Source organism: Somniosus microcephalus, chromosome 7 (genome assembly GCF_052327205.1).
Source record: "Somniosus microcephalus isolate GS21.2 chromosome 7, FLI_Smic_1.0, whole genome shotgun sequence".
Classification (NCBI taxonomy): domain Eukaryota; kingdom Metazoa; phylum Chordata; class Chondrichthyes; order Squaliformes; family Somniosidae; genus Somniosus; species Somniosus microcephalus.
In genome coordinates, this window is record NC_140993.1 from 255,290,342 (window position 1) to 255,303,770 (window position 13,429).

Sequence of the window (13,429 nt, forward strand, 5' to 3'; positions counted from 1 at the left end):
CAGAATAGCTTTATCATATTAACCCCAACAATATAAAAAATAAACAAAAAACCTTCTTGCCCTTTCATTGCTATTTTCTCCCATTCTTTTTCTGTTTACCAATCACTATTTGTCCTTTTTTTTTAAACTTTATTTTTTAACATAACCCAATCTCTTATTTTTCCCCAACTTTTATCCCTAAAAAGATTTTTCTCATGGCATTTTGAAGGCAGAAACTCAGCCTTCATGGGCAAAGAATCCAGCATTTAAAGATAACTTTTAAGCCAAACAGCAGCTCAGACAACAACGCATCTTTGGCACAATTCTATCAAACCAGAAAGAGGACTACTGTACAAGTAAACACTCTGCAGATCCCACAGAGCCCAACAGCACCAGGTCACTTAACTTGTCTGTGGTGCTCAGTGAATCAAAGTAGACACAAAATATTGTTCTAATCACAAGGTGTATTGCTAATACCCATCACAAGCCATGCAGCACTACCATACTAGGAAGAAAATCGATGTACTAAGGACTTTCCCATCTACCTACCAAGCCTTGGTACATCATCCACTAGATATAAACTTTTCAATGCTGCAGTTATGAATTAAACAACGGAAACTGCTATTGCAAGACCCATTTAAAAATAACATACACTCACTTTTAACAACCACACCACCGCCCCCACCACTTTAATGCATTTAAATATAGCTTAATTCAGAAGTATGTAAGCAAACATGTTACACTGGCTCAACACCCTTTGCCCGCCTCTCGAGTAAAAATTCACGGAGCCCAAAGCTACCAAAATAGGTTGAGTATAACCAGCAGGAAAAGTGAACTAATACCATTCTGGACAACTCATTCTGGCATAAACCATACTTAGCACCGTACCTAGTGCCATTCTGAAATATCTTAGGAAACTTAGCACATTTACTGTAATTCTGATTTTATCCGTCATTTTAACAACCGATACATAAGACATATATAGGAGCAGGAGTAGATCATTTGGCCCCTCGAGCCTGCTCCGCCATTCAATAAGATCATGGCTGATCTGATCTTGGCCTCAACTCCACTTCCCTGCCCGCTCCCCATAACCCTTGACTCCCTTACCGTTCAAAAATCTGTCTATCTCCACCTTAAATATATTCAATGACCCAGCCTCTACAGCTCTCTGGGGAAGAGAATTCCAAAGATTCATGACTCTCAGAAGAAATTCCTCCTCATTTCTGTTTTAAATGGGTGCCCCCTTATTCTGAAATTATGCCCCCTAGTTCTATATTCCCCCACGAGGGGAAACATCCTCTCTGCATCTACCCTGTCAAGCCCCTTCAGAATCTCACATGTTTCAATAAGATCCCCTCTCATTCTTCTAAACTCCAATGAGTATAGGCCCAACCTGCTCAACCTTCCTTCATAAGACAACCCTTTCATCGCTGGAATCAACCTAGTGAACCTTCTCTGAACTGCCTCCAATGCAAGTATATCCTTCCTTAAATAAGGAGACCAAAACTGTACGCAGTACTCCAGGTGTTGTCTCACCAACGCCCTGTACAGTTGTAACAGGACTTCCCTACTTTTATATTCCATTCCCTTTGCATTAAAGGCCAACACTCCATTTGCCTTCCTAATTACTTGCTGTACCTGCATGCTAACTTTTTGTGATTCATGTACAAGGATCCCCAGATCCCTCTGTACCTCAGCATTTTGTAATCTCTCCCCATTTAAATAATAACTTGTTTTTTATTTTTCCTACCAAAGTGGATAACCTCACATTTTCCCACATTATACTCCATCTGCCAGATTCCTGCCCACTCACTTAGCCTATCTATATCCCTTTGGAGATTCTTAGCGTCCTCCACACAATTTGCTTTCCCACCTACCTTTGCATCAGCAGCAAATTTGGCTACATTACACTTGGTCCCCTCATCCAAGTCATTAATATAGATTGTAAATAGTTGAGGCCCCAGCACTGATCCCTGCGGCACCCCACTAGTTACAGTTTGCCAACAGGAAAATGACCCATTTATCTCGACTCGGTTTTCTGTTAGTTAGCCAATCCTCTATCCATGCTAATATATTACCCCCCAACCCAGTGAGCTCTTATCTTGTGTAGTAACCTTTTATGTGGCACCTTATCGAATGCCTTCTGGAAATCCAAATACATGACATTTAATGGTCCCCCTTTATCCACCCTGCTCGTTACATCCTCAAAGAACGCCAGCAAATTTGTCAAACATGATTTCCCTTTCATAAAACCATGCAGACTCTGCTTGACTATATTATGATTTTCTAAATGCCCTGCTACCACTTCCTTAACGATGAACTCCAATGACAGATGTTAGGCTAACTGGTCGATAGTTGCCTGGTTTCCGTCTCCTTCCTTTCTTAAATAGGGGTGTTACATTTGCGGTTTTCCAGCCCGCTGGGACCTCTCCAGAATCCAGGGAATTTTGGTAGATTACAACCAATGCATCCACTATCTCTGCAGCCACCTCTTTTAAGACTCTAGGATGCAGGCCATCAGGTCCAGGGGACTTGTCCACCTTTAGTCCCATTAGTTTGCCTAGTACTTTCTCTCTAGTGATAGTGATTGTTTTAAGTTCTCCCCCCACCGCCCCTTGATTATCCATTATTGGGAGCTTTTAGTGTCTTCTACCGTGAAGACAGATACAAAATATTTGTTCAAAGTCGCCGCCATTTCCCATTATTAATTCCCCAGACTCTTCCTCTAGGGGACCAATGTTTACTTTAGCTACTCTCTTCCTTTTTATATACCTGTAGAAGCTCTTACTGTGTTTTTATATTTCTTTCTAGCTTACTCTCATAAGTTATCTTCTCTCATTTTTTTTTAGTCATCCTTTGCTGGTTTTTTAAAATTTCCCAATCTTCTGCCTTCCACTATTCTTCGCAACATTGTATGCTTTTGTTTTCAATTTGATACCATCCTTTACTTCCTTAGTTAGCCACAGATGGTTCATCCTCATTTCTTTCTCTCTGGAATATATCTTTGCTGAGAGTTATGAAATATCTCCTTAAAAGTTTGCCACTGCTTTTCTACAGTCTTACCCTGTAATATATTTTCCCAGTCCACTTTAACCAAGTCTGCCTTCATACCTTTGTAATTACCTTTGTTTAAGTTCAGGACACTAGTTTGAGACCTAGCTTTCTCACCCTCAACTGAATTTGAAATTATACCATGCTATGGTCACTCTTCCCAAAAGGATCTTTCACTTCGAGATCATTAATTAATCCAGCCTCATTACACATTACCAGATCTAAAATAGTCTTCTCCCTGGTTGGTTCCACAATGTATTGTTCCAAGAAACCATCCCTTATACACTCCAAGAACTCTTCCTCAAGACTACCTTTGCCAATTTGCTTTGTCCAATCAATATGAAGATTAAAATCTCCCATGATTATAGCCGTACCTTTCTTACGAGCCTCTATTATTTCTTGTACTGTTTGGGGCCTGTAGACCACTCCCACCAGTGACTTCTTACCCGTATTATGTATTTCTTATCTCCATTGCTTAATGGCTTAAAATCTCAAAAATTTGACAACCATCTCCCAGCATTATCTGTTGCTCAGTTTTGTGTGTCTGCTCTAATGCTATTATTTGAGAGAGATGGGAAATATCTTAAAAGTTGCAGTATGTTCACATATTAAAAAGTGACCAATACTCAAAATTTGGATCATTGTTAACTGCAGAATTTGCTCACCTTCTGATAACTTTTGTTTCTAAAACTGGAAGCTACTGACTCACCAGCCTACTGGGTATTAGTGTTGTACTGTTGAGGAAGTGATTCTAACCTCGTATGGTAAGCTTGCTATACAGCTGTGAATTCATCTCCTCATCTCGCTGATAGCGACGGAACTCATCTAATGCCTCTCGAACTATTGTCACCGCCATAACAAAACCCTAGAAAAAAAAAAAAAACTTATTAGTAATTAGAGCGAAGGAAATCAGGTTATTAATCCCTAAAATACACGAGCAATACATTTTGGTGAAAAAACAATTACAGGATTTAGACCCAAAAATATCCATTACAGGAAACTTTCTGGTATCCGGCACCGACGGGACCGAGTTGGTGCCATCCCATCAAAACTGCCGTATAAACCAGCGCGAATGTTAAAACATAGAGCTTCTCAGCTCCGTAAGAAACAACAAACCCCGTTTGCTTAGCAACAGCATCAAAACAGTCGGCCGCAGCTTAAAAGTGTCTCTGTCGCTAAGCAACAGCTTCAGCTAGACACTTGGGAGCCACGACTGGAAAAAAAAAGCAACGAGAAGTAAAAAAAAACTTATAGGAAACGGCTCCTGAATTTTGCCGGTAGATAGAGCTTTCCGGACATTTAACCTCCGGTTAAACGAAAGTTTCCTGTACTTGCTAATTTTTTACTGTTGTTCAAGTCATCACTCTACTAGATTCACCAAAGTAAAATAACTAACTATAAACCAGTACTTGGAAAAAAAAATGAAAGATAAACCCTTTATTCAATGTGAAAACAAGCATTGTAAGATTTTAAACAGGTCTTGCATGAGTAAGCTCACATTCAATTTTGATACTCCTCTGGCAAAATAGTTAATTAACTGACATATACTGATTCAAATTCAGCTAGTGTCCTACCCCTTCACTGTATATGCACTATTTTTCTGCTTCTTGGGTACACATCTAGGGGTAGAAATTAATTAGCGTTTCGCCCAGTTTTTGGCTGCTCAATAGGCGTTCAACATGCTAATTTCGTGGTGGGTCAACCTGCAAAGGAAGTGCACGTTGAATGTGGCGGCTGACGTAATGATTAAAGTGCTCCCAAGGTGCCCCTGGCAGCCGCTTGAAATAATCACCGGGCTCACTAAAATATTTAAATAGCAGCCCTGCACTTTCATCAGGGCCCTTTTAGGAAATTGGTGCCTGGCAGCATTTGACTCGATCATACCCAAGCCCACCCAGCAAAAAAGGGCAGGAGCACTCAGGAAGCAGTCTGCTGCAACGGTATTTAAAGGGATCCTCACCTCCAGTCTCTTTTAGCTGAGTTTGGGAAGTTTTTGAAACTACAGAGCTGTTGGAGAACTGACTTTTAGCTACAGCGGCACGGTTTTACTACATTGGCTGCAGGAGTACTTTGTAAAATGGGGTTGTTGCTGGGATTGCCATTGAGGCTGCCACACTAGGAACAACAGCAGGAGGTGCAAAGACAGCAAAGGAGGCAAGGGCACAGGAGATCTTACAGGATGAGTGTCTTCCAGAACTGAAGGTCACGCTTGAACATGACAGAGCAGTGTATGCAGAGGCTCCGCTGCAGCATCTGGGCAGTCACAGACCTATGGCACCTGTTGCAGCAGGAAATGGAGCCAAACACTAGGGCATACTCAACAGTGCCGGTGACTGTGGAGGTAATGGTGACCCTCAACTTCTATGCCACAGGCTCATTCCAGGCTGCAAAAGATGGCATCAGCAACATCAGTCAGTTTGCTGTCCATACGGCCATGAGGCAGGTGACAGATGTCCTCTTTGCAAGGAGACAGCAATACACCACCTTCCCCATAGAGGCTACCAGACACCACCTTCCCCATAGAGGCTACCAATGAGAATGAGCACGCTCTTGGATTAGTGGGCATATGGAACCAAATTCCAGCAAAAGCAGTCGCGGCAGAGACAAATTAATTTCTTTTAAAAGGGCTTGGGTAAATATCTGGTTTGGAACAAGATTAAAGGTTTTTGGAATGGTTATAGTCTGATCAAATTATCCTTTCGAAACAATGGATCGCATATTGTTGGGCCAGGGGAGGAGGGTGGTCAGGTAATGCTGTCTGTTTGAATAGCGGAGATGTGAATTAATTTCTGGAGTCTTGTTTTGAGTTTAGGGATATTTATGCAGAACTTCCCCTCAGTACATTTAAATCAGATAGATTGCAGGTGGTCTGTGGAAGCAGCAGGCTTGATAGGACATTTTATTTTCCTCACTCAATGACTTCGTGTTATAAAACTTTTTTTTTTTTTTTTTTTTGGAACAGGTAAACATAATGGCCCAGAAATTCGGGTCGGGGGCTTCCCGCAGGTGCAAGCCCCCGACCTGCACTTACCTACCGCGCCGGCCGTTAAGCTGTGGGCCCGCGTGGGATTCCGATCCTGGGCCTCCTCCAACTGCCGGCGTGCAGTGCTTGCGTATCCCAGGGGCGCAGTTAGTTCGATGCGTCCCCTGGGATCACATGGGCCATGGAGAGCCAATGGTAGCAGGGAATGCTTCATTCATAAGTTTGACAAGAGGGGCTGTCAAACCTATAATTACTATAAGCCCCAAAACATCACAAACCTCAAATTCTTTTTAAAAATCACATTAAAATAAACTATAAATTACATGAAATAACTATTTTAAACAATAATTTAAATTTTTGAAAAAATTAACTACATCTTCTAACGGGGCTAAAAATAAACTTACCTTTCTTTAAAGTATTTAAAAATAATAAACCTGTGGAAAAAATGTTTTAATTTTAATTAATTCACCACTTACCTTGTAAAAAGCAGGCCTTGCGACTGCTTTTTACATGTCTAACTTCTGGAGACTTACCTTCCCGGGAAAACATACAAAAAAAACGTAAGTTCGATGCGCCTCTCCTGCGCATGCGTTTGACCTCTGAACCCCTTCTTTCAGGGGAACGGAAGTGCCGGTTTCCTGCGCATGCACGAAACCGGCACTTCCATTGGGCTTACGGGTGAGTACCCCATGCGTACTCACCGGTGGAGACCCGAATTTCTGGGCCAATGTGATTTATTTTTCCCCTGCTTATCTACTGGAGGTCCTTCCTCCCTGTATCCCAGATCTGCATAATAATTGATAATACTTATATTGCATCGACCTTCTAAAAAAGCATTTTTATGTAGTACCAGACTATCAAATGTGAGAGACTTTTGTTTTTTAAGTTGCTTTCTTTCCTATACTAGCCTGAATGCATTACGTAAACTAGCAAACTATTACCCAATGGTAAGATGCTATTAATTGGTGTTCAGCTCCAACTCACACTGGTGTTCAGCTCCAACTCACACTGGTGTTCAGCTCCAACTCACACAAGGACATTTACTGCAGTACTTATACGTTGCTAGTTTCCTACACCGCCTCCCCCAACCCACATTTAAGATGCAATTATAAAAATCTATTTGATTGTAAGAGGTAGAACTTTGTGGAAAAGGAAAGCCAAACAAAATGTACATTAAAATGGCAACAATGAATGAAAAAAAAACTTTTCAAATATCTTTTTGAACACCATGTTAAAACAAAGTACTTCTTAATTGCACTATGTTCGAATTCCAGCACTACTTAGCACTGTAGCTAGATTTGATATTATTGAACATCCTAATTCAGGGCAAAGGTATACTTTAAATACTAGGGAGATCGAATTCAGTCTGGATCAATGTGATCTGAACTGAATTTGATCTTCAGTGCAAACAGGATATTTGATTACTACTGACCTTCTGTACCTTGACACATCTATTTTACTGACGGTTGCTCAATGGTATCATTGTAAATTGTAGAAGCATTCAAACCTAGACCAGTTTAAGCTTGCTTGTAGAATGTATTCTATGACCGGTGTAAACTTGCAAGTATTCTTAGATTCTTCAGCAGAAATCAGAATATCTAGGCTATTTTTGTGAAGTCAAATTTCCAGAACTAAATACCTACAAAAATTATTTACAATATGACCCCCCCCCGCAACAAACTTTTGATTCCATTTTAAGTACTTAAAGTTGTTTAAAGAAGATCCAAAAATTGTTTTTAAAAATGCACCAAATTCCTTTGATTGCTAAAGGTGAAGTTTATGGTATTGAGTTACCTTTAGAGCCCCAAGACAGGCATGTGGATGTGACCATGATCACAGCCTCCAGTCTGACAGCAGGTTGTGGCCCTAATCACACCCACACAATTGACTGACCACTATAAAATGCAAACAACTTGCAGTTAATGTAGCACATTTTACACAGAAAAATGTCCCACGGCAATTAAGAGGCATGAGCAAACACATATCAGCGATTGAAGGCTAATTTTTCTTCTTCCCTCAAGTTACTGTTATTTCAGAAATGCTCTGCAATTAAAATATAAAGACTACATTGTTTTAATAAAAAACTTTGCACAAGAACATGAAACTTAATATATTTTACTTACTAGAGGAGCCCAGTATGTATACAGATAGCCTATCTTCAACGATGGTACAAACTGTGAACATGATACCACCAGAAAATAAAGATTCAAGAAAAACTTGAATTGTTGATATAATACCTGAAAAACAACATTACTACAATTAGATTGGCAATTTCATTTCACACTCATCTTCAAAACAGGTTGTACCTCAGTTAGAGCAAGCATCGTCATAAATGCATTCTTAAAGGAGGGGCTTAAGAGAGAACAGTCACCAGGAGAATAAGACAGAAGGGAAAATATTCAATATAAACAAGATACTGCGAATGCTGGAAATCTGCAATAGTAAACAGAAAATGCTGGAAATACTCAGCACGTCAGACAGCATCTGCGGAGAGAGAAACAGAGTTAATGGGCCAGAACTTGTTGGAAAACGGCATCTCACAGCGAACGCCGTTAAGACTTTTTCAAGCAAGGGCAACAGGGCATCTGGGACCTGAGTGAATGGCTCGACCAACAGAATATCAGAGAACCAAAGAGAGGGAAAGAAAGATTAGGTTAAGGGAGAAAGGGGTAAAGGAAAAGAAAATATTAAAATTTTAATTTTAAAAATCTCCAACAGCAATTTAGCACCTGAAGCAATGAGACTCCACGGTTTAAATTGTTCAATTCCTGGGTCAGAGGGGTTGATTGGCATTACATTAACAATTATCAAGTCATTAAAAAGATACCTTTGCTGTTAATTACCAGACTTAACTTTCTGTGGCGACTTTAATGGGCAATTAATGTGCAAGTTCGTAAAAGTAATGAGGCAGCTAAGAGATGCCGTTTGTGCGAAGCGGTGTTAAATGACTCAAGTTCTGGAGATTCGCAACTCATGGGATACATCTTAATCCCCCTGAACTTGCTGGCCGACGTGCACGTAATTTCTTGCGTCGTTAACACGCCATTATTTTTCCAGCAGGTTAAAACATAAGAAATAGAAACAGGAGTAGGCCATTCAGCCTTTCGCGCCTGCTCCGCCATTCAATAAGATCATGGCTGATCTTCTACCTCAACTCCACTTTCCTGCCCTATCCCCATATCCCTTGATTCCCTTAGTATCCAGAAATCTATCAATCTCTGTCTTGAATATACAGAACAATCGAGCATCCACAGCCCTCTGGGGTACAGAAGTCCAAAGATTCACAACCCTTTGAGTGAAGAAATTTCTCATCTCAGTCCTAAATGGCCGACCCCTTACTCAGAGACTATGAACCCTAGTTCTAGACTCCCCAGCCAGGGGAAACATCATCCCAGCATCTATCCTGTCAAGCCCCTTAAGAATTTTATATATTTCAATTCGATCGCCTCTCATTCTTCTAAACTCTTGGGAATCTCTCTTCGTAGGACAATCCCCTCAGCCCAGGAATCAGTCTGGTGAACCTTTATTGCACTCCCTCTAAGGCAAGTATTTCCTTCCTTAGATAAGGAGACCAAAACTGTACACAATACTCCAGATGTGGTCTCACCAAAGCCTTATCTAATTGCAGTAAGACTCCTTTACTCTTGGGCTTTATTGCAAAGGGATTGGAGTATAACATACCATTTGCTTTCCTAATTTCTTGCTGTACCTGCATGTTAACTTTGTGATTCATGTACAAGGACACCCAGGTCCCTCTGAATACCAACATTTCCCAATCTCTCACCTTTTTAAAAAAAAAAAAAAAAAAAAAAATATTCTGCTTTTCTATTTTTCTTAGCAAAGTGGATAACTTCATATTTCCCCACGTTATATTCCATCTGCCATGGTCTTGCCCACTCACTTAACCGGTCTATATCCGTTTACAGCCTCTCTGCGTCGTCCTCACAACTTACTTTCCCACCTAGGTTTGCAGTCAGTAAACAGATACATTGCACTTGGTCCCCTCATACAAGTCATAGCACGGTGGCATAGTGGTTAGCACTGTTGCCTCACAGCGCCAGGGACCCGGGTTCGAATCCGGCCTCGGGTGACTGTCTGTGTGGAGTTTGCACATTCTCCCTGTGTTTGCGTGGGTTTCCTCCGGGTGCTCCGGTTTCCTCCCACAGTCCAAAGATGTGCGGGTTAGGTTGATTGGCTATGATAAATTGACCCTTAGTGTTAGGGGGATTAAATACGTTGGGTTACGGGGATAGGGTGGGATATGTGTTGGTGTAGGGGTTACAGGGATCGGGTGGGATATGTGTCGGTGCAGGCTCGATGGGCCGAAATGGCCTCTATCTGCACTGTGGGGTTTCTGTGATATAGATTGTAAATACCTGAGGTCCAAGATATGTACTAATCCTTGCGGTACCACTAGTTACAGCCTGCCAACCCGAAAATGACCCGTTTATTTCTACTTCTACTTATTCCTGCTGTTTTCTGTCCGTTAACCAGTCCATGCTAGTATTTTACCCCCAATCCCATGAGCCCTAATTGTGCAATAACCTCGAGTGACACCTCAATGAATGCTTTTTTGAAAATCCAAATACACTATACCCACTGGTTCCCCCTTATCTACCCTGCAAGTTACAACCTCAAAAAGCTCTAATAAATTTGTCAACACAATTTTCCTTTCATAAATCAGTGTTGTCTTTGCCCAATCGTATTATGATTTTCTAAGTGCCCTGATACACGTCCCTAATAATAGATCATAGTATTTTCCCTACTACTGATGTCAGGCTAACTGGCCTATAGTTTCCTGTTTTCTCTCGCCCTCCTTTCCTGAATAGCAGGGTTACATGTTACCTTCCAATTCGCAGGAACCATTCTAAAATCTAGAGAATTCTGGAAGATCAAAACCAATACATCCACTATCTCTGTAGCCACCTCTTAAAACCCTAGGATGTAAGCCATCAGGTCCAGGGGATTTGTCGACTTTTAGTCCCATTAATTTCTCCAGTACTATTTCTTGACTAATACTACTTTCTTTAAGTTCCTCATTCTCACTAGACCCTCGGTTCCCCACCATTTCCAGAATGATTTTTTTTTATGTCTTCTACCGTGAAGACCAATACAAAGTATTTGTTTAATGTCTCTGCCATTTCCTTAGTCCCCATTATAATCTCTCTGCTTGTAAGGGACCCACGTTTATTTCTTAGTTCCGGCCCAATGTTTCAGGTTGATGACCTTTCAAAATTGGATCCATTCAAATTACTATTTTGAGAGGCAGCCTGTGTATGCAACACAGCAGATCCAGTCACCTAATGGAATTTTGAAAGTCGTCAATCCAGAGTGCTGGACCCACAAAAACTAAGCATTACTGGGCTGTCAAAATCTTTCTCGGCCTTTTTTGTCTTTTACGAAAATGATTCCATAAATGCTCAACGATTATGTTTTTCCGAGTCTACATCATCTTAACAATTGCTCAACAGCATACCGGCATGGTTATAATGGAAGTTAACAAGCCTCATGGGCTGCTGGATGTTCCCTACTTTGCACTGAATCTTCGATTCACTGATCGGCGATGGTTCATACCTTTCATTAAACAAAGTGAGAATCAGAACACACAGATTGACATCTATTCATTCTTGCTCCAAGTAACAACCCCAAGCAGTAACATTCTCTATTACTTTAGAGGAAACTTAAAATTAAAAGTAAAATCATAAAAATTATGAAGATATAAAGTAAATAAGGCAATCTGAGAGTGTTTTCCAGCTTTAAACACAAGACTTCAACTCAAAAGCTTAGATATTTGTCCTTGTGATGCTTTAAGTCTGTGGCATCAGTTTTGCAGAGAATCTTGAAAAGCAGCACTTGTTTCCCCGGTGTTTCAGAGAAGCTCTCCCCACTAAAGCATGCAATTATTTTTTCAATTTCACTCTTGGACAATTTAAAAGTGTGCATGTGCTTCATCCAACAGCAATGCTCATTAGAAAACTGCACAGCCAGATTATTCCTCCGAATTCATTTCGTAACTTCCTGCTCTCCGCCACCACCACCAGCACCACCACCACCACCACAAGACCCCCACCCCCACCCCACTTCTCCTGGCCCAGATGCTGCCAGCACTTCCAAACAGAAACCTCAGGTGATTGCAACAGAACTGAAAAGTTATACCCATCAGGAAAGATATGAAAAGAGCAGGTAGAGGGGCGACCTGAAAGAAGTCTTTACGATTATGAAAGGGTTGGTTACGATAGACGTAGATGAGATGTTTCCACTTGTAAGGGAGACCAAAACTAGGGGCCATAAATATAAGATGGTCACTAATAAATCCAACAGATATTCAGAAGACGATAGCAAAATACTGCGGATGCTGGAAATCCGAAACAACAACAGAAAACGCTGGAAAAACTCAGCAGGCCAGGGCAGCATCCGTGGAGAGAGAAACAGAGTTACCGTTTCAGGTCGGTGACCTTTCGTCAGAACTGGAAAAAAGCAGGAAATGGAAAGCAGGTTTAGGGGCTGGGAAAAGGGGGAGGGGATGAAAGAACAAAAGGGAAGGTCAGTGAGAGGATAGAAAGCAGGAGAGATTAAGAGACATTGAGAGATATTCAAGGAGAGAGGAGGTGGTAATGGGACAGGTTAAGGAACAAAGGATGGCTCTAGATGGGGTGTGAATTGCGCTGGCAGAATGAAGGACAGCTGCCATGTGGGAGGGAAGAAAAAAAAAATATATATATGTGATAGTGGCCGAGGTTATGATCTGAAATTGTTGAACTCTATGTTGCGTCCAGAGGGCAGTAGAATGCCTAATCGAAAGATGAGGTGCTGTTCCTCGAGCTTACGCTGAGCTTCAGTGGAACACTGCAAGAGGCCGAGGACGGTGAGGACTGAGTGAGAATGGAGCGGTGAATTAAAGTGACAGGCCACCGGGAGCTCAGGGCCCCACTTACGGACTGAACGGAGGCATTCCGCAAAGCGGTCACCCAATCTGCGTTTGGTCTCCCCAATGTAGAGGAGACCACATCGTGAGCAGCGAATACAGTATACTAAATTGCAAGAAGTACAAGTAAATCACTGTTTCACCTGGAAGGGGTGTTTGGGGCCCTGGACAGTGGGAAGGGGGGGGGGGGGGGGGAGGTATAAGGGCATGTGTTGCATCTCCCGCGCTTGCATGGGAAGGTGCCGGGCAAAGGGGAAGGGGGCGGTAGAGGAGTGGACTAGGGTGTCATGCAGGGAGCGGTCCCTACGGAATGCTGAAAGGTGAGGCGAGGGGAAAATGCGTTTGGTGGTGGGATCACGCTCGAGGTGGCGGAAAATGATCCGTTGAATGTGGAGGCTGGTGGGGTGAAAGGTGAGGGCAAGGGGAACTCTATCGTGGTTCCAGGAAGGAGGGACAGGGGTGAGGGCAGAAGTGCGGGAGATAGAACGGAC

General features: G+C 41.9%; 1 protein-coding gene across 2 annotated transcripts in view; it reads right to left on the reverse strand.

Moving 5' to 3' along the window:
- Nucleotides 1–13,429, reverse strand: part of atp9b (ATPase phospholipid transporting 9B) — a 361,204-nt gene that overhangs the window by 263,165 nt on the left and 84,610 nt on the right. For both annotated transcript variants that reach the window (XM_085993631.1, XM_085993632.1), the window contains exons 4-5: nucleotides 8,137–8,250; nucleotides 3,787–3,895 (exon numbers count right to left, since the gene is read on the reverse strand). In XM_085993631.1, coding sequence (XP_085849757.1) covers nucleotides 3,787–3,895; nucleotides 8,137–8,250 — 223 coding nt within the window. The remainder of the gene's footprint in view (nucleotides 1–3,786; nucleotides 3,896–8,136; nucleotides 8,251–13,429) is intronic.